At 46.3% G+C, this 21588-nt stretch overlaps 1 protein-coding gene across 1 annotated transcript; it reads right to left on the minus strand.

Annotated features, from left to right (window-relative positions):
* Positions 1-6130: 6130 nt before the first annotated feature.
* Positions 6131-16815, minus strand: LOC142559452 (uncharacterized). Its single transcript, XM_075671042.1, has 7 exons — positions 16641-16815; positions 15740-15805; positions 14197-14364; positions 11974-12080; positions 10684-10710; positions 8851-8928; positions 6131-6605 (listed from the first exon to the last, which is right to left on the minus strand). The coding sequence occupies exons 1-7, from the start codon at positions 16679-16681 to the stop codon at positions 6472-6474; spliced, it is 621 nt and encodes a 206-aa protein (XP_075527157.1). The 5' UTR covers positions 16682-16815; the 3' UTR covers positions 6131-6471.
* Positions 16816-21588: the final 4773 nt, after the last annotated feature.

Raw genomic sequence — 21588 nt, forward strand, 5'->3', positions numbered from 1 at the left:
AGTTCACAGACCACGGAAACTGAGAAGAAAATAGTAAATTTCCGCAGCTTGGTCGCGCCGCCTGGTATCGGAATTTTTCCAGGCTTTTGTAGTGTATGCGAGCAGCACAGTGTACTGCACGGTTCGACTGGTAGCGGCCACGAACTGTTAAAAAATTCGGCGTTTTCAAAGACTGCGCGGTTCGTACAAACTTTGGACGCCAACATTGAGATGCCCCATGCTGCTGTCACTGAGCGACGCACGCGGCCGCTCATTCTCATGCAAGTCTTCGCGGCCTTTTGCGATCTCACAGCACCACCACCTTGTATCGTGTGCGTCTGAGCAAGACGACACACAGTGGTTGGGCATCAAAAAACTGCCTATCTCGTCATTATGTTTGCTTTTATATCTTCGTGTTTAAGAGTGCCACATGCGCAGAAGTGGTTAGGGAAAGAAGGATGCGCTGCTATCAGCTCCTCTGCTTCCGTGGCAGCCAAGTATGATACAGCTTTCCCTTAACGAAAAAAAAGAAAGCACTTTATGTCTAAGAATAAGCAAGACTAAGTAAGAATAGCTAGGAGACTTGACGGAAATTCGCTTCGCATTGCAGCCATTGAAGCTTGTTGCACTGACGGGTCGACCTGCGGGGCTCTGCTTCCGATGCCTCCACTTTGGGGAAGGCCTGTATGTGGGCTTGCGGATGACCAGTGAAACCCGGGCGCACTTTGGCCTTATTCTGGAGGCCCCTGTCTTTCGTTTTGTAGGCTACTATGTTCAGCGTTGCTGTTGTCATCTCCGTCTATCCTGCGGAATTTTTCCCGCGTTTGAAGCAGGTGTTGTCTGTTCCGCCTTAGAAGCCTTCCATCCTCTGTCTCCACGATGTTTTGGTCATCCCAGCTCAGTGCTGTAATCCGGAACGTTGGTGCGCTGGCGCCTTCCCTGTAACAGTTGGGCAGGTGAATGGCCATCCTGGAGTACATACACACGATAAGACAAGAGTCCTAACCAAAAATCGTCGCAAGACTCAGTGGTATATTTCATAATGCGCTTACCTGTCTGTGCTCCCTTTTCAGCAAGCTCATTTGATATCGGAAATCGCGGGCTTGATGTAATGTGCTCAAAATCATATCGCCTTGCGTAGTCGGCAAACTCTTTGGATGCAAATTGAGACCCATTGTTTGTAAATATTTGTACAGGGGTAGCACGCGAACATCGCGGATGTTTTTTGTACCACCTCATGGGCCGTCATTGTAGACAACTTTTCCACTTCAGGAAAATTGGAGTGCGCATCGAACACTACTAGGTGCTCTTCCCCGGCAAAATGGAATATTTCGATGCCTACTCATTACCCCGGCATACTAGGTGTCGGGCGCAAAATAAGGGACTCGGACTGCTGCTTGTACGCGTATATTTGGCATGCGTTGCACGAACGAATCATTGATTCAATGCTACTGTCTAGTCCAGGCCAAAAAATAAGTGCGCGCGCTCTTGCCTTGCACTTATTCATACCCAGATGACGTGCGAGTACCTTTGTTAGCATTTCGCTCCTCATGGACTTGGGTATGACAATTTTGCATCCTTTCAGCAGTATCCCGTCAATGACGGATAGCTCAGCCGTAAACGGGTGCAATTCCCCTTGAACCATTGTTCAACGCGACAGTTGATGCATTACAGTACTCGGATAGGGATCCGATAGTGTCATCCTGAAGGTGACGTTGTCGATGAGGTTACCATGCACGAGACGACACGAACTGCATGCACCTCGATGTCCTCCGTTGCTTCCGGGTTTGGTGAACGGGCTGGCGCACGGGAGGGCACGTCAGCCAGGAGCAGGTCATTTCCAGGAACGAACTGCAAGTCATAATTGTATTTTAGAAGGCGAACAAAAAACACTGTAGCCGGGGTGGCATTTCTCCGATGTATTTTTCTGCGATGGCTAACAACGGTAGGTGGTCCGTCTGAGTATCTTGCGGCCATAAGTAAACTGGTGAAACTTTTCGCAGGCGAACACTCTTCCAAGCGTTTCTTTCTCGATTTGCGAATATCGCGTTTCGCTATCAGCGTTCGCGAGGTGTGCATCACTGAGCGCCATTCATTCTGGTGTTTTTGCAATAGCGACGCGCCAATGCCGATGGCTGACGAGTCTGCCGAGATCATTGTTTCTTTAGTTTCATCAAAAAAAATCTAGGAGCGGCGGCGATGTTAATGCGTCGCAGACGTTTTGCCACTCGCGTCCATGTGCTGTAGTCCACTCAAAACCCGCATCGTCCTTGACGAGGCTTCGAAGCAACGCCGTTTTGTCGCTTAAGCTGGGTACATACTTTCGGAAATAGTTGACGACACCCATCATTGTTCTCACGGCACTTTTGTCTTCCAGCGCGGGCATGGCTCAGACGCCTTCAATCAACTCGGGGCTTGGGCGCACGCCGCCTTCATTGATATGTCGCCTGGAAATGTTACCTTCTTCATAACAAACACACATTTTTCAGGATTAAACGCGCGTCCTCCTTTTCCGGCCTTTCCTAGCGCGGTACGCAAACGTTGGTCATGCTGGGTTTTGTCAGCACCCCAAATGAGGACGTCGTCGACGTAAACGCGTGCTCCTGGGATACTTTGAAAGATCTCAGTCAGTGTATTTTGAAAGACCTCACTGGCAGACGAAATTCCGAACGGTAGCCTTAGGAACCGATAGCGCCCGAAGGGAGTGGCGAACGTGCAGACGCGCGATGTAGCTTCATCAAGGGGTATCTGGTGAAAACCAGAGTTGGCACCCAGTCGCGAAAAAAAAAATCTAGCACCTGAAAGCTCACTTTCTATATCTTCGCGGGTAGGCATCGGCTAGTGCTCACGTAATATATTTTTGTTTACTTCTCTAGGGTCCATGCATACTCTGAGAGCGCCGTTCTTTGTTCTTACCACAACAAGAGGACTTACCCATTCGGCGAGTTCTATTTTGACGATGATGGACGCCTTCTCCACGGGTGCCAGGTCGTCACGCAATGGTTGCTTCAGTGCTAAAGGTACTTTCCGAGCACGTTATACGAATGGAACCGCGTCTGGTCGCAGAACCATCGTGTACGTTCTTTGTACGCAGCCCATTCCATGAAAAAGATGTGCAAATTTGTTATTGGAATGCATCATGTAACCGCACAAAAACAAGGGACAAAGAAGGAACACACGTACAAGACAGGCGCGGAACTTCAACTAAGATTTACTCCGGGAAATCCCACATTTATACAAGTATCATCACACTTGCTAATCATCAGACAGCCATCACTTGACGTTGGCATGCGGGCGTGAGTGCCACAAATTTGCTTGTAAATATTTACAAGCGAATTTGTAAAGTAAATGTTGAGTAAATCTTAGTTGAAGTTCCGCGCCTGTCTTGTGTGTTCCTTCTTTGTCCCTTGTTTTTGTGCGGTTACATGATGCATTCCAATATTTTCCACTTCGCCTGACTGAGTCGATGTTTGCTGGAACAATGCCGAACTCGATGCATTTGCTCAAGCCAATGATCGCTTGGCGTCCTTTCTTGACGATAAAGCAGGCAGTATCTATCGTGGTACCGTTCATCTCTAGTGCTTTAGTGGCGACACCGATACGCTTGATCTCGGAGCCGTTGTAGGTAGTCAGCACTGCTGCGCTCTTGCGCAACGTGTTCACTTTCGAGATGCGCTGAAAAATACTAAGCGGAATCAAGTTGGCTAGGTAACCCGTATCGACTTTCAGTTCTATCTCGTGACCAGAGACCCTGCCACGCACTGTCCCGTCTTTTCCTGGTTTTATGCTTACGCCACAGATGCTCACCTAAACGACATCAACGCTGTCTTCGCGATCTTCCTGAATGCCGTGAACTTGCGGGTTCTTACAGCACGATGAAAAGTGATTCTTTTTACATGCGTAGCAAGCTTTTCCGGAGGCTGGACATTGCCATAGCGCGTGTACTCGACCACAGTGCTTGCACAGACCTTCCTGTTCTTTGCCGCGTTCATATCGGCGAGAGGAGTCTACTTGCACGCGCTCATTCGCCCATGCAGTATTGTGTTGTGCCGCCGCTTCAGCTGCTTTGCATATGTTCTCGGCTTTTTGTAGAGTCAAGGTTTTGTCCCGCAACATTTTCTCTCGGACAGTCTTGTTATTAGTCCCGAATACAATCTGGTCCGTAATCAGAGACTCAATCAATGGTCCCGTAATCACAAAGTTTGGCTTGCTTCCTCAGGTGACGTACAAACCGCTCGAATTGCTCCCCCTCATCTTGGACTCGCATACGGAACAAATGGCGTTCGTAAACCTCGTTCCCTTGCTCAATAAAGTATGCGTCAAACTTCCGCACTAGCGTTTCGTAGTCATCCTTGAGCTCACCTTCGGCGAATGTGAAGTTGTTATGGACCTCAATCGCTTCGTCACCCGCGGCGCTCAGGGGGATGGCCGCCTTGACCGCTTCTGTCTTGGGATGGTCTGTCGATGTAGCCGTCAGGAATAGGTCCAGTCTGTGCTTGAAGAGTTCCCAGTTCCTTCTGACATTGCCGCTCAACTGTAGTGGGCAGGGTAGTTTTAAGGCGTCCACGGCTTGCTGCCTGCTGCGGGCACTTCTGACACCATGTATCGTGTGCGTCTGAGCAAGACGACACACACAGTGGTTGGGCATCAAAAAACTGCCTGTCTGTTCATTATGTTTGCTTTTATACCTTCGTGTGAGAGGGTGCCGCATGCGCCGAAGTGGTTAGGGGAAAGAAGGATGCGCTGCTATCAGTTCGTCTGCTTCCGTGGTAGCCAAGTATGACAGACACCTCACACCTCACCCTATGCACACGTCGTCGTTCGTGCGCCGTGAACGTGCGAAGCACAACCGCCATCTTCAACAACTGACAACAGCGCCGTGCCGCGGAGCTATCGGCAGATAATGCCGGGCCGGTCCAAGAAATGCTGGGAATATTAATGGATCTGGCGACTTCGTATTTCCAGTCGCAATTTAGGTAAAAAAATGGGGGCAAATACTTTCCGATTCGCCCTCGTATCTCTATCACGTGACTCGATCCCCACTAACGGCGCACATACACACGCACAGATCCAGGCGTAGTAGGAAGACAAATAGTGGTTTCGCCTGAGGGCCAATCATTGACAGCGATGACAAGTTTTAGCGTTTCGCTGAATGCGTCTCAGAAATGCCTTCTCAGGTGCACGAGATGAGAAAGACATAAATTGACTTTATCAAAATAAGTAGAAGAAACGCTGAAAGTTTCGCCCGAAGGGTGCAACATTGGCAGCCATAACATTGTTTAACGTTGTGCTTGAACTGCTCGGACGGTGTTGTAAATATATGCGGGTGTGACGTGGCTCAAAGCAGCCCGCGAAGCAACTTTCGCTGGGCAGAAGAAACAGTGCCCTGACATCTTACCAGGCGTCTGAGAATGCTTGCGTCACGAGCGCCGCCAGCGACAGTGCACGGAATGAGAATGGACGAGGTTGGCGGTGAGCCGTTGGAATCAGTCGGCATATTGGATCCGTAAAGGTCAGTGGCGCTAGTACCACCGAAAGTACATCACTTCGCGATCGCGAGCCAAAATATTGTTTTGTGCTTTTATTGGTTTAGGATAAAAGACGTACCCTGCGAATAAAATGTTGGATGACTGTTCTTTGCGCTATGTAATAAGGAGATAATCGCAAAAATTATGACACGCACTAATAGAGGCTGTTAGTGATGCCCGGTGTACCCATTGCAACGTATCCAAAAGAAGTGCAGCCAGGCCGCGACACCAACCCGCTAGTCCGGCAACAGCTTCAGATGACGTCATAGCCAATTCATAGACAAGCCGACCAATTTATTATTAAAGTTAAGCACGTTGCACTTGTTAGCAATGCAGGTTTACGCTGTCGTAATGGAGGGGACTGCTACCATTATTACGCAGCTATACCGCGATTGCAGAGGAAAATATTTGTCAGCAATGTGCGCTACCATAAGTGCGCTATCTAGAGTCTCCGATACGAAGTGTGCGTTATCTTATACATAAGAGCAGCAGATAAGTTGCTGTAGCACTGAATCAGCTTCAAGAACAAAGACAAAGACAAAGAGCACACATGGAAGCGAGGTCTCCCATTCCACTATCTTAATATAGTGAAATTTTACGATGATCAAAAAAAAGGTTTCAGATTGTACTACATCAGTACACGTTGTTACCTTAACACGCGCCGTCGTTCCTAGGAAGTTTATGAAGCTTTTATGGGACTATACATTGATTTCAAGAACAGACGTTAATCTAAAAAATAGCACGTTAACAAGATCAACCACCAGAATATTCCACAGTCGCGAACGATGAACAAAAATCTTTAGTGATTACTGCTTCAAGTACACAATTGTTCAACGGCAGCTCCGTTTCTAATAAGTGAACTAACGAATAAGTCGCTGGGCCAAATTGCGCGGGCATAGACTGCAGCTCGTTTAAGCTGGGCCAATTCCAGCTTGACCAGGCGTTCATTGGTGGAGAGGGTGCGTCACACTAGCCTTCTCCTCATGTCGTCTTTGGCGAGCACGACGCCTCGCGTTCCGATTCCATATTCGGACGCGCTGGTCGTCTCGGTGTCGAAATCATCCGTAGTATCATCGTCGTACTGCTCCACCGTCGTTCCTGCACAAGCAATCACCACAGGTTATCGGCATCCTTGAGACTCGAAGACTGAGTCACAATGGCGGGTCGTTCAGGACATAGTATAGCGTACGTACGTAAGAGCTCCAGCAGCGTTTACGTACAGCGCATGCGCAGTGTGGTGCACGCAACGCTAACGCTAACTCTTTGCGTTTGCTGCTTTACGCTGTACTAAAACTCTCTAGTTTCCTTCAAAAGTGATCGAAGGGAATTCTGGCTCCTGCCTCTATATGAAGTACTCGCGGGACATCACGTACGCCATCTTGTTTTATTCCTAAGTTCTACTGCACAATTGTTTCCTACATTTCCTAGGGAGAACTCTGGTGCTGCGATTGTTCAGCCACCATGCGAATGATGGGTAGTGCATGGATTTGTCTGATATTCGTGCTTGGGGCTTCAGACGTTTGTGTGGCTTCATTTATTACGCTTTTTCTGGGCCTGAATTGGTCTGAATATCAAAGGACTTTTTACTTTTTTTTTAACGTGGAAGGTAATAAGACTCTGCAAGCAGACGTAATCGCTGGTAATTGGAAGGGTTCCCCTCGTCCGCGGTTTTGTGACGCAATGGTTCCAATATAGGGCTTCTACGCTAGGGGTCTGTGTTCAAATCCTGCCGTATGACAATTTTAATAACGTTTATTTAATAACAATTAACCTAAGTTGTAAATTCATATATGAAACTTGTCCGCTTGGGATGCGGTAGCAGGTGCAGTTTAAATAACTGCTGAGTTACGGATTTCGTCATTTGAATTTCGGAAACCTACCAATTTACGGGTTTCTGTAAAAAAAATCAAGACCGTAAATAAAAATGTTCTTGCCTGTAGTTGCTAGAATGTCTGCCGATCAAATTGGCCGAGTGGTTGTCTCATAAAAGCCTCTTTGTGTTTTACATGTATTTGAATAGAGAAATTGCTGCTGGCCCAAGCTAAAGCTTCCTCTTAACCTCGAGAGGCCAACAGACGAACGGTTTCATTGTCTGTTGGCTTCGAACGACCTCACTTTTCAACATTGAAACGAGGTGGCAAAGGGGTGGTACCATTAGGAAAGGAATCTGCGCATGAAAAAACACCCAAGCGAAGGAAGACGGCCCGGACAAGGGGAGCCACAATAAAATGTAGCGTTCCAACGAGAGAAAGCTGATCGAGCTAGTAGGTAATCAGGATACAAAAAGCGTCAACGAAAGTATAACAGGGATGACAGCATGGAAACGCCCTTGCATTGCGAGAGTAATAATGCGAACACTCGAGTGCCCTGAAATGAGTTAGAGGTAATAATGAGAGAAACAGTGCTAAGTGTTTCTATTATGCGTTGTTATTTCTCGCAGAATTTGATTTCTTCAGAAAGCTCAAGGATTAGAATTGTTATATCTGCTACAGGCTATGTTTAAGTTTGCAATAAATATGAGAAGAAGCACTTCACATATGCCCAGCTGTCATCGATTTACACTAACAATCTTCAGACGACGTGAAATCTAAACCTATCATGAAAGAGCCGGCAACAACTACCATAGTGTTACGAGAGGGCCTCGGTATAGGTCCTTGAACGTTTATGATCATTGGAGAACCCAGCACCGCATAAGTACGTGGAGACAACAAATTTCACAGACCAAATTTCATTGCCCGCAGTAAAATTTGTCCAACTCGGTTCAGCGACGGCATGATGGTCAATTCTGTGCGTTTCGTGTACATTACATCGATGAAGACGACTGATTTGCTGACTTGACGTGGGTTTGTCGTATCTGAAACCATGGTATCTTGCAACCACTTCCAGAAGAAGAAAAACGACCCCCTAGCGCCTACAGAGTGTCGTACCGAGTTACAAAAGTATCAAAATGTATGTTGAAACAATACAAGAAGCGAGAACTAGTCAAATAGTAGGTAAAATTGGTGGCACAGGCGTAATTAGTGCAAACACATTCGCAAATTAACCACATTCTGTCACTGACTGCACTATCTCCGGGATGGGCCCAACTGGCACCCTGGTCAAAAAAAGGTCAACCAGTGTTGACGCTGAGGAGAAGGTAGACGTAATTGCTCGTGAAATATGGTACGAATAAGTTACGAAATTAATGAATATTGACTATGAATAAGAACGGAAAATTCAGAATAAAGAGATATAGTCGACGTTTAATTTTTGAATCATTTGAACCACCATGCATACGTCGACCTTGTCTTCTTCATAGCATCTACAATTGGTTGTTCGTTTTTTTTTTTTTCAAGCGACTTACCAGCCCTCCATTGAAAGTCCAGTTGCATGGGTTTGGTCACCCGCTTTTTGTCCCTCGTGCCTCGAGCCACATCACGCACTGCAAGAACGCATACAAACACAAGCAAGGCCTCACTCAAGATTGCTGGCTGTACAGTTAGTTCCAAATAAATAAATAAATAAATAAATAAATAAATAAATAAATAAATAAATAAATAAATAAATAAATAAATAAACCACTAATGTTACACGTTTATTCGTGAGAAGTCTTGAACGCTATGCTTTACTGGCGTCTATGTAGGTTAAGACAGCGCAAAACGAAGAGCATAGAATTAAATTTAAGTACAAGAAGCAGCGTCCAGAAGGCACGATATTGGCTCAATATCGTGGCTTTTTGGGAGTCTGCATTTCGTCCGGCTTTGCGAAACAGGCAAAATATATCGAAGTTCTGGAAGTTTACTAACGTGAAAGAGAAAACCAAACTAACACAGGACATTGGCGTGATTGCTAACTGAACTGTATCAGAACGGTTGGTCTAGTATGCATACTCTTATGTCTTGCATGCAGTTCACGTACATGGTAATGGTTGCTTCGACATCCTGTCAGTGTCTAGCTCTAGGTCATGCGTTTCCTACCGGCGCCGTAATACATCTACACTCTTTGACAAGTGCATTTCCCTTTTTGCTTTTCTTTTTTGTTTTTTAGCTTATCTGATTAGCTCTAGTTCTTTCGGTATATAGGCGAATCACGCATATCGATGACATTACGAATGACTCAACAATAAACTGTCGGTTTCACAACTTCGCGTACACAAACACTTACTTACCAATTTCCCGAACAACACCCACAGACGATAGCGGCGAAACGCGCAGTTTTGGGGGGTGACGACAACGCGATTTGTATTGCCGTTTGAAAAAAAAACGTGAATACGACTTTCGAGGAACTTGTTTTGCGTTTACGCAAGTGCAATGCTCGACTACACGCTACATTCAAGCGTGTAGGAATCCATGTCTCTAGAGCATGCATATAAGTCGCCTTAATATGCACTTGAAGCGTAGAAGGTAGACAGCACTATTGGTAACTGTTTGCAGAGGATGTCGCCTTTACGGTGCCGGCATGGAGGGGTGTAAAGAAAATGTTTTCAAGATACGTTTTACTGCAAAACATGCCGTTACTCGCATTCGCAAACCTCAAACTTGTGAGGCCTGACAACAAACGCCTCGTTTGTCCCGAATGTTTTTGATCACGGCGAGTCAATTTTCTGGGCTGAAAATTAAACGTTTCATATTTTCTTCACCAGAACACAAATACGGTGCCCATTATAATGGGTGATTATACGAACATTTAGCTAGTTTTACCTTTTTTTTCAGTAAAGTAAGGGACCATATTTTACCGCTGAGCTGCATGAGCTTCACTTATTTGCATTTCCTTTTCTTACTACTGTGTGAAGCCATCTTGTCTTATCTCCAATGTCTATGCGCAGCACGACGCTTTCAGGAACTAAGAACCATGGCAGGATAAAGAAGAAATAAGAATCCAGCAAAAACAAGCACTTAACGACAGGATCACTAGTGAATGTTTTCTACTACACGCATTTTAAAATCTGGAGAGTAAAATTTTGGTACATCATATAGCCTTTGCATAACCCATGTATATTATATATAAAAAGAACAACGGTTGCAGCACCTAACAGTTTTGTAGGACGCGTGTAGTTTGAGGGCTGAATGTGACAATTCTTACAAATGACGGCACACATTTATAAGCCGGTTATGCTTACAAGGTCTGCAGCTTTTCATTTTTATGCCTCCCATAATGTTGTCGTTACAACTGTGATCAGAAGGAAGGATATACTCACATCCGCTGAGTATGTTGTAAAGCCAGGCTGCGGTCAGGAAACGTCAGGAAATGCAAGAAACAGTTTACAGATAACACAGTTGTGATACACGTACAAACAAAGAACTGACCTAACTTACCTAACAAAGCTTACCTAACTAATGGAAAGCAATACGCGCAGATATCTGTCTTCCGGTCATATCAGGTATGCTAATCACAGGGCAGTGTGCTAGGCCATTTGCTTGTGTAGAAATTAGATTACTTGCTGGCGATTGTGTATTATGTTAAGAAATCCCTTCCCACTGACATCAAAACAATTTTGGGGATGATAGATGAATAATGTAAACGATGGGCAATAGCACTAAACATTAGCAAATATATATATCTTCAAGGTACTCATACCACTTTCATATACATTCCCATCAAGGATCTTCACCATTACAACGAGTGAGTTACTACAGATATCTCGGTGACATTGACTGCTAACTTATCTTCTAATCTTCCTATAAGCAAGATGTGTCCATCTGCCTTACGCTAGCACTGTGTCCCGAAACACAAATTTAAAACCGCTTTGACTAACGTTAAACTTATCTGCTGCACCTCCCATGTTAGGTGAAAACTAGAATACGCGTGTACTGTTTGAGGTCTGTATACTGAATGTAACGTTCATAGCCTTGAACCAATCCAAAGGAAGGCTGTAAGGTTTGGACTTAACAAATTCACCGTGCGAATCTCGCCCTCCGAGCCAATGCAAGCTAATACACACAGCCATAGAACTACGAAGGCAAATATTCAGGCTAGGCTTCATCTCCATTCTTTAATGCAACAAACTAGCTGAACATCCTTCACCATATTCATCACATTTAACTGTTAGGTTCTTTTTCGACAACAGCCACAAAACTCACTAATCCTATATTTTTCACCCACTCACCTGTTCAAGCTTTCCTTTTTTTCTTTCATTTCTTTTTTTGTTGAAGGACGATAAATGAATGGAATAGTTTTACTGAAGCAGATCATTAGACTGCGAGATATTATTATTGTGCCTGTATTGCTGTTGTCAGTTTTGTTGTGTATCGCTGTTTTTATTTTAATTTGTATAGCCCGCAGTACGGAAAAAAATATAATAAAGTTAAATCATTGCTTTACACAACGAAAAAAAAAACAGAATACTCATGACTAGCCTGAACAAGGTACGCGAACATACTGTGAGCATCGCTTACGTAAAGGCCTATAGCTCCGTTATTCTTTAGCTCTTACGGCGACATTTAGTTGAAAAACAATGCACAGTGTAGCAGTACAACGGGGCACTCACGCAGGTTCTCCTTGTAGGCGTATATAATCAGGCAGACCAAGACAACGAGCGCACCGAGCACGAAAAACACTTGGTACGAGGTCTTGACCTTCTTGTCTCGCCACTTCCTGCGGCACAAAGGCAAACAAAATGATTAACTTTTGTGTGCAAACAAACGACGTATTGCTACGTCTCCATGAGGGTGGTGGTGGAATTTCTACTACTGCATAGAACGACTTAAGGTTGAGCAAGTTGCTAGGGATTCGCGTTAATGACATGCAGGCGTGCCAGCACGGACACCAGAGGACTTGCCGTGGAAACCCAGTGGCTATGATGTCGTGCTGCTGAGCTCGAGGTCACGAGTTCGATCCCCACCGCCGCATTTCAATGGGGGTGAAATACACATAGATTTAGGTGCACGTTAGATATGCACTTAGATTTAGGTGCACGTTAAAGAACGCCAAGTGGTCAAAAACTGACCAGTGACAGCTGAATTAAAAATTAATTCAGTTTCGACTGAATAAGTATTTTTTTTTTCAAAACATTATTTTCGTCAAAATGAGGATCAGCGTTTGTTCTTTTTTTTTTAATTTCGTGCCGAGACCCCAGTATAGTTACACCAACGTGACGTCACGGATTTTGAGATATCTCTTTATTTGTGCATGGGACGCTCTTGCCCACTAAACGTTCTCCAAACTTGCCATGTCCTGTCTTCCATCTTGGCTATTTGAAAAAAATAACTAGGCCCGAGCGTATGGCGTCCACGTTCAAAAACGTTTGCAAGACCCACGTCAACGTTGTAACACTTATGTTATAGATTATTATATCCCATTTGTGCGCTTGAGATGCTCTTAAGATGTTGTTTACGGTACTCAATATCTCTTTTTTTCCCCGCAGATTTATGGATTTGTAAACTTTTGTGCTTCTGTTTCTGACTTGGATTTTTAGAAATTTTCGTAAAAATATCTGAAGCTCTAAATTAAAGTTCTGCTTACTAGAATTTAGCGTCCTTCCTCAAATGCAACAAACACTATTCAAATTGGTTCAGTGGCGGTTACAGAAAACAATTTGTGCATTTTACGTGTACTTGAATAGGGAAATTGTAGTTGGCCCTGAGCTAAAGCTTCCTCTCTAGGTCAAAGATGTAAGCATCTCTGAGTAACTGATACATCTCAAATAGATAGCGAAGCTGCACCATTGGCTTACCACACTCTTCGGAAGTACTGTGCGTTTGTTTTTTGACGGTTCTTACGGTGATTCGTCAGCGACGCCACCTGCGGTTTCTCATTGACGCATTGGTCATCCGGCCGCTTCGGTGCTTTTACGCCGAGCCCATATTGCCGGCTGCTTTTTACTATAGCGCAAACATACAAACTCCTAGCTGCGAAGCGGGTAAAATACCGACGTGAGAAGTGAAAATTACGAATTGCTGCCCAAACACAGCTGCGAAAAAAAACTTTTTGACATGTACACGGGTTACTTTTATTTCACAATCACGGTAATTACGTTTGAAAACGAAAATTTGTGACACCAACCCAGGTTGGGTATAGCTTTGACGCCGAGCACGCCGCAGCATGCCGGCTTTTACCGCCGCACCACGAAAAGCGGCTGCGAAACTCCCGACTTCGGTGTAAACTATATTAAAGCGAAAGCTTTACTGGCCGCGAAATTGCGATTTCGCTGTGGCGGTGCTCCGAGGAGGCACATGACGTCACAACGCGCGCCTCGCCACAGATATTTCTCTGTCTCTCGCTCCCTAGTCACTACTGCGCATGCGCCACTAGTAGCACCTTGCCACAGGTGTCCGCCGCTGCGCAGCGCCGCGCCTTTCCGCCGCCGCCGTTTGGTATGACGTCACACCGCGTTCCTCGTCGTTGGGGTCGCCTCCGCTCGCTTCGCCAGCTGCGTCGCATGCCTGATAACATGTCGGAGGATTGAAAAGGAGAGCTCGCGTGCGCCGCAACCACAGTTGAGGCGGCAGTATGGAGGGTGACAATTCTGATAAGCAGGAGGAGGCCTGGAATCGACATCGGAACGAGATGAAGGGGCAACGAATCGCCCAGGAAACATACGAACAGCGCGCCGAACGAATACCTAAACGCCGCAACATAGGTAGACAACCAGACTAACCTGGACTTGCGATCAAGATTAACCAAGGTTAACCATGCTATGCCTTAGCTTTCGCTACGTATATCCTGGCATAGCCGAGCTAAGCCACTGCCAAATTTTTATGCATATGAGCACCTGAGGAAGTAGTTCCGCCTGGTGATGTCCACCCGGCGTCCGCTGGGCAGCCGGAGCTTCTTGTAGTACGGGTGCGCCTTGGAGTAGTGGCCGGCTGGCGTTTCGGGAGCCGCGGTTTGCTCGTCCATGCTGTCTTGGCTCGAATCGTTCAAGTTCGAGTCGGTGAACCTGCGTGGGGGATGGCGCGTGGCGTTTGTGGTTGGACGTTGTGGTTGAGGTTGGACGACACGCGAAGACAAAGCCGCGCTTTGCTTCTTGCGAACCCGGGGCCAGAAGCCGGCCGTGTCGGTCCAACGCGCGCCAAGTGCACATTTAAGCACGCCCGTCCTCCTGAGACCGCTTGTACAGTCAACCGCAAAAGTTTACGGGAAGCAGGATCTGCCAAGAAGCTGAATTCTCGCAAAGTGTGGTCACACAGCCGTGAATGAAATGTTCCGGCATGTAGTAGCCTTCGCCACCGACACAGTGATTCATTAAATACGAAGTGTCATGCCTTAACGGCGCAGGATTTCACATTTGAAGAGGAAACCGCATACCGCAAACTTTTGCTGTTGACTGTACATAACAAACTGGAAAATGCATTTATGAACGTGATAGCGTTAAAGAAATCCGTCGTCGGCGCGCAGCGTCGGCGTTGGACGTCTTTTCTGCAGAAGAATTTTGAACCAAATTCAGTACCACGAATACCCAAATACTTCTCTACCACCAAAGTTGTTCATACCTTGTCTTTCATTCTTTACAAAGTTGTGTTGTTTTCACATTTATATCGGAAGCAATTACGTAAATTATTTATCACTTTCCCCATAGGTGCATGCTGAACTATGTGTTGATGTGGCTTAATATTAATTTCTACGAATGTTTGCTTGTAGCCAAACACACAGGGCGGTTGCAATCACTGTAGCCCAACTGTCACTGGAAAAAGCTCAAAGATCGCGCCTCACTGGGTTGTTGACACTCAGTGTAAGTCAAGCAAATTCCGGTGAGCTTGCGCTTTTGTACACTTGCAAGCTGCTCGCTTTAAATTAATTCCTTGTATTGGCTCCTGCATTCCAGGAAATAATATTTTGTTCCACCTTTCGTGCCGATGTGTTATTTTTTTCTTTGCCAAAATTTATTGGTATTCGGTTCGATCTTAGAAGCCTGTGTTTAGCGAATATGCGTATCCGATTTCAAAATGCCGTTCAAACATACTAATCCATTGATCCTTACAATACTTGGTCATATGCCAAATGATCGCAGAGATTGATACTTTGATGAGAAACAAACGTGGTCGTTGTGTATTCAAAACATTCAACACTCGCGCACAAGGCAAAACTATATCAGTGGTATGTTAGAGCTCATGATGCTTTGTACTTCCACTGCCCCGTGCATGTCGCGTTGTTTCAAATATTCAAACCAGAACGTGTGCTTTGCCATCGAACACGTTCAGCTTTTACACCGCACCTTTGTTGCACAATCTTTCGACCATGGCTGTACGGTGCCCGATATCCTTGAATTGCATACGAGTGCGAGGGGAACACGTACAGCGCTGAACCGCACTTACTGTTCAAAGTCGCGTCCTTCGTCGTACTTTCGAAGTTTTCTTAGTCGCTCCCTCCGACGTTTGTTGCTGTGAGCGAGATAAGACAAAATGAGCTGGCTCATGATAAACACAGCAGAGACTATACGCTACAGGACGCGAGTGTTTTCTTAACGGTGATTTTTGTGAACTCAAAAAAGAAAAACGCAGTGAATGTAAAGACCAGCTTTCTTTGGTCAAAATGTTGACTCCAGAGACACCTATTTTTTCGACAACTGTTTACAGAGATTGTTAGTCAACCGAGGGACCATTGATACAGAGAAGAGCAAGAGAAAGAAGAGAGGAATACGAGATAAGGCTGAGAGCACTGCAAAACAATAGTGCATTAGCGCAATGATATTTCTTTTTTCATATTTCATATTTCAAAAGTACCCCGGGTACGTTGCCGCAAGAAAATATATCGGTTGTTTCTGAACTAATAAATAAATAAATAAATAAATAAATAAATAAACGCCGTATACAACGTGACCAAATGCACTGCACCCGGACGTGAACATTGTTTTTTTTTTCATAATTCATCTCAGTTATATAACTAATTACGCGGGATATAATAAAAAAATACTCCGAGAAGCACCACATCCATGGTGGCAAACAATATGTCGTAGATGATTGCGTTGCGTTGAGCTCTACACTGGCAAAAAATGATGAAGCAAACAAAGACGCGGATGGATCAAGCGTCTAAAACTCAGCCCAACGTAATCAAGAACGTACACCACCTAGCTCCCGTCATTGCTTTACTGAACATGTCGCTGGCTTCATCCAGCTGCGGTTTAACATTTTTTTAAATTATCCTCGGTTCAAGTTACTTCACACACTCGGTAGAGAATAGGTTTATTTGTAAACAAACAGCGCGGTAACAGCTTACATCTCTTTGGTGGCGAACTCGTCGCGCTCGGGTGGAGACATGGCGAATGCGAATGGCCACCAGCGCTCCCAGAGCGTCTCTGGTTCTTCTGGGCGTTGAGCCCTGCAACGCTCAAGCAGCGATAGGCAAATCAAAGCATGAAGTACAACTTTACATGAAGTATCGAAGAGCCGCGAATTCTCCCTCCCCCACCCCAAGTGAGCGTACTAACCTCGTACAGATAACACATTAACATCTTACGCGCTGCTTTCAGCTTGCACTTATAGTCAGACTAAAGAGAAGAACTGAATCAGATTAAACTGAACGCGTGTTTTTTTTTTTTTCGGGGGGGGGGGGGGGGGGCACTGAATTACGGGTTTCTTAACTTTCTGCTTCCTTTCTTTTGTTTTTTTTTTTAAGTTGCAAACTGTCACCAACATTTGTTTAAAAAATTTATGCGCTAAATTAAAACTTCGCTTCCAGCAGTCGAGGAAACTGAGCTTCGTTTCTTATTCAAATCGGTTGAGCACCTGTATAACGACAGCATTTCGTCGTATACGATTTCTTCGAATTGGAAAATGAAGTTGGTCACGAGGCTAGTGCCTCCACTTGGTAGCTAAAATCACGACAGTGATCGTGATGGTAACTGCAGTAACTAAGACGACCAGCGCGGATAAATTTCCCGGTGAAAGACAGTCGTTTTGTCTCGAGGGGCGGTCTGTACAGTTCAGACGAAGGTGCATACTTTGATTGGAGTCGCCGAGCACCGATGCCTGCGAGGTCGGCTTCGCCGGGCGCTGCATAGTCTTCGCGACTAGCGGTCTTCATGCCGCGTCCGGTAGGGCGGCTTCCGGTCTCCTTCGGCAGCGGTGCGTTTATGACGACCAAGTTCCTCCTGCAACAGCAATGATAACGGCTAAAGTCGATGGAACGGCAGAAATTTCGTTCTGGTCGGGGATAACCAGGACATGGGAGTAGCAGTATATAGTGTCAACCTGGATTCCTGATTATTTCATGGGTCTCAACGCACTGCTGAGGACAAAAAAAAAAAAAGAGTCCGATAGGCTGTGTATCGGGGACACAGCGGCAGTGGCGTACTTGAAACATTTTGTACCTACTTCTGAGGGTGTATGGACACTGGGGTACAGAAATGACGTAACCAAATGCACAAGTGACGTTTATTTAAGTATTGCAAAGCTTACAGACTTAACCAGTGTGCCACCTGCTGGCGGTCCTGCGGTCTAATCTTGCAATCGTGCTCGCTTGCTATTCGTAGTGGACCGGCCGTAGTCAAAGGATCGAAGTGAGCGCGAATTGGCATAAGCCTCTCTTGCTGCCCAAGCCTGTCCACGCCATTTTTGGACCCAATATATCGAAAGAGGGGCGCCATAGCTGAGCAAGTATAAATTTCTGCAAAGAAATTTACGTTTGTAAGCCTTATAACTCCTGATGAGCACAGGTTTGAGTTTGATGGAATATATCTGCTACGGTAAAGTGAGCTCTCTCAAACGCGATCATTCCCGCTTGGATTGACAAACTTACCGCCAAGCTATGCCTCTCTGGACGCCAAGCGGGGGGGCTAAGTTTAGCTCCGATTGCATCATGAGTGGCACGATACATGCATGATCGAGTAATGGCGGCACCTTTTCTCTACACGACGATATCAAAAGAAGGGAGCATGACATTTATTCATGCATTAGAAAACTTGCAAAATGAATTCGTGTAATCGTGCTGCAAGTAATTTGTAACCCATGCGTGCAGGCTGGCTCTTGACAGCCAATTCATATCTCTCGATCTGTGTCTTTGCCCGCGCATGAGAGTGTCACTCGTGGTTCTGCGGCTCAACCACGGAGTAAGTGGGCTCAACGCCAAGCAGTCAGATGGCGCTGATAGCATAGCTACATTCGCCTGTCTGACAGGGGCGTGTATAGTGCGCGCGAATCGCAGAAGCAGCTGTGCTATCAGCGTCATCACGCTAGCGAGTGTTCCTGCAGAACCCACGAGCAGCGCTCCAAATCACCGGCAGAGAAACAGATCGAGAGGTGTGAACCAATTGAAGTCGCTATGAGCGTCTGCCTGTGCACGGGCGAGTTAATTTATGGCAACCTACCCCCCCTCCTCTCCGCTCCCCCATTCCGTGACTGCTAGAGGGCACTACGATGTATTTCGGCCACAGCTTCCGTGCTCCACTTACATATTTCCGCACCCGTACAATGTGCAGGCGTGAATATTACGAGTGAGAGCACGAAATTTGTTATTAAGGGACGATTGTTTGTGACGTGTGCATTCGTAGGTGCCATGCTGAAAAGTAAGAAGTACCTTTTCCCGTTTAATATAATTTAATCTCATTGAGCACCTTTGTGCGTGCCATGTGTGTCTGGCCATTTATGCTTCTTGGAAGCAATCTGTTTTTTTTTTTTTCACATTGCTTGATCCCTCGGCAAGGATGAATTCAACTTCAACAAGTGAAAACTGCAGGTACACCGTCCACAATAAAAACTGAAAGGCTATTGGCTATACGGTTGAAGCACTAAGACGCGTTTGTGAACAGCCTAGTTCCTTGAAACTCAGTTTGTCCTTTGCCTGAAAAAATGTCAACTCGCTCCCGCTGACCACATTCGTAATTATCAGCATTTATTCAGTCTATTGCCGGGATGCAGGTGACTGCCTTCGGAAGCGAGGCTGATAAACGTATCGCCGGCATAACGGCGTGTTTCATAGCATGAATTTGGTGCTGCTCTTGCAATTTACCCCCGTGGTAGCTTAGTGGCTATGGCGTTGGGTTGCGTTGCCGAGTAGGAGGTGCGGGTTCGATCCCGGCAGTGGCGGCAGCATTGTATTGGGGGGCGGAAGTCAAACGCTCGTGTGCAGTGCATCCGGTACACATTAAAGAACTACAGGTGATCAAAATTAGTCTGGAGTCTCTCACTACGGGCGTGCCTTATAACGAGATAATCATTTTGGAGCTGAAAGCCCTAGAAGCGAATTTAACTTCTATTCTTGGGACTTAAACATCCCCTGATGCTTGTCGCCTGAAGAGGATGCACCACCTCTGGCAAGCTAGTTATGCGGCAGAGTGAAAGTGAAAGGGGAGCTGACTGTTTTGAAATTAAGAAAAAAATCTCAGTGCCCTTTCACTCTGTGAAAAAGGACGACCAGCGAAGCTGTTTATGTGGGCCCCTTTTGGGGAACAGCACCTCCACCGTGGGTCGGCCGGGCATTGCACTATTCACGGGTTCGGCCCACGTTGGGGGAGTGCTTAACGCTTGCTTCCCCTCCTCCGCGGGTGAGGCCGGTATTGGACAATCTCCGGGATCGGCCCACGTATGGGCAGTTTTCTGCTTACGACACGGAAATTTCCTTGGACAGTAAATGTATACAGCTTCGCTATAAAAAAAGAAGTCACAGACGATTACGATATTCCCTAAGCGAAAGGCGAGCGCAGCTGTATGCGTGTTTTTATTTCGCGAATTTCGCGATATACTGGTTGGCGCGAACAATCTGCGTCGCGCGGCACGTTGCCAACGGAGCGACGAAGTGTGGCCCGACTGCCTCGTTAATCGTGACGCGTGGGTGCGATTCACAGCAGCAGCCGCCCACAGACCTCCGTTCATGCAGCTCTTCGTTTTCATATAGACGACGTGCGCTACTCCGGCGTCCTATCGTAGCCATCGTCATCGCAAAGCTCGTCGTGCACGGCATTACGCTTTTCTTCTGACGCTTTCGCCATACCATCCTCCTCCGCTTTCCGCCTCGTGTTCCCGCCGCGCTCTCCTTTCCTCCTCGCGCTCTCTTCGCTATCGCCGACTTTCATCCGCGCTCCGCGTTTGCTCTTTCACCGTTTTCCTGTGCACGTTCGCTCGGTTACGAGGACGCCGAGGGACGACGCCGACGCTCGCCGCAGGAAGGGGCGCCTAAAAGCTGCGCTCTAAAAGAAAGAATTAGCTTTTACTCTGAACAAAGTAGTAGCTAATAAAAGTTCGGGTGTATACTTGCGCCATACGATGCAGTGTTGGTACATTTTTTGGCAAAGTTGCCAGGTCGAGTGGAAAAACTCAATTTCATTGCGAAAAGTTCCTAAATGATGATGATGATGATGATGATGATGTCTTGCAAAAGATGTCATTTTTATGCTTTATTATTCCTAGATGTCTTTTTCAAAAATGTTTAATACCTGAAGGTTTAAGTTAACTAAGGCTTAGAAACTCGGACGGTAAGGTCGTATGCTCAGAGGCAAACGTAGCCGTGTTTTCTTATGCAGTTAATGCAAGCGACGTTGTGTTTTTCATAGGCTGCCATACGCAAAATGCTAAAATGCAGCGATGATATGTGCTTTTCTTGTTTTTTTTTTTGTCCGCCGATCTTAGGCGTCCCTTCCCCCGGCGAGTGTCGGCGTAATCGAGCGAACGAGCCCAGCGAATGATGAAAGACGGTGACGGCGATGAGAGCGTGAGGAGGAGGTTGCAGCGGAACAATGAGGCGGAAAGCGGAGGACGAGAGTGTTGCAAAAGCGTGAGAAGAAAAGCGTAGGGTCGCACAAGACGGGATTTGTGGCGCCTCTTCCTGTTCTCTCTCTCTCTCTCCCTCTCTCTCTCTCTCTCTCTCTCTGCGGCGACAAAGGCTACGAGATGGTGCTAGTGCAGCGCGCGTCGCCTGGGAGATCTATCTACGGCGGCTGCTGTCACGCCACACAAGCTCCGTTTGCAACGTGCAGCATCAGACAGGTCGTCCGCGCCAGTCAATATATCGCGAAATGAAAACACGCATAGAGCTGCGCTCAAATTTTATATTAGGGAGTATCGTAATCGTCGGTGATTTTTTTTTCTTCTGGCGATGTGACAAGACTAGGCGGTGTAACATCGCAGAGACGCCTTCCAGACTGTTGCCGATGCGTTCCGATGCTTCCGATCAAGTTGTCACGTAAACAGTCTACAATGATGGCCAGAATAGGAACACACCCAATATCATT

This window comes from Dermacentor variabilis, chromosome 10 (genome assembly GCF_050947875.1).
Source record: "Dermacentor variabilis isolate Ectoservices chromosome 10, ASM5094787v1, whole genome shotgun sequence".
Classification (NCBI taxonomy): domain Eukaryota; kingdom Metazoa; phylum Arthropoda; class Arachnida; order Ixodida; family Ixodidae; genus Dermacentor; species Dermacentor variabilis.

Bases quoted from the DNA above. Each gene is read 5' to 3' on its own strand.
- LOC142559452 (XM_075671042.1), bottom strand. From the start codon at position 16,681: ATGTCTCCACCCGAGCGCGACGAGTTCGCCACCAAAGAGAT. The intron at 12,081-14,196 runs GTGCTCATATGC...TTTGTGCCGCAG, and splicing joins AGGCGGAACTACTTCCTCAG to GAAGTGGCGAGACAAGAAGG. The intron at 10,711-11,973 runs GTGAGTGCCCCG...TCCTGACCGCAG, and splicing joins CGCCTACAAGGAGAACCTGC to CCTGGCTTTACAACATACTC.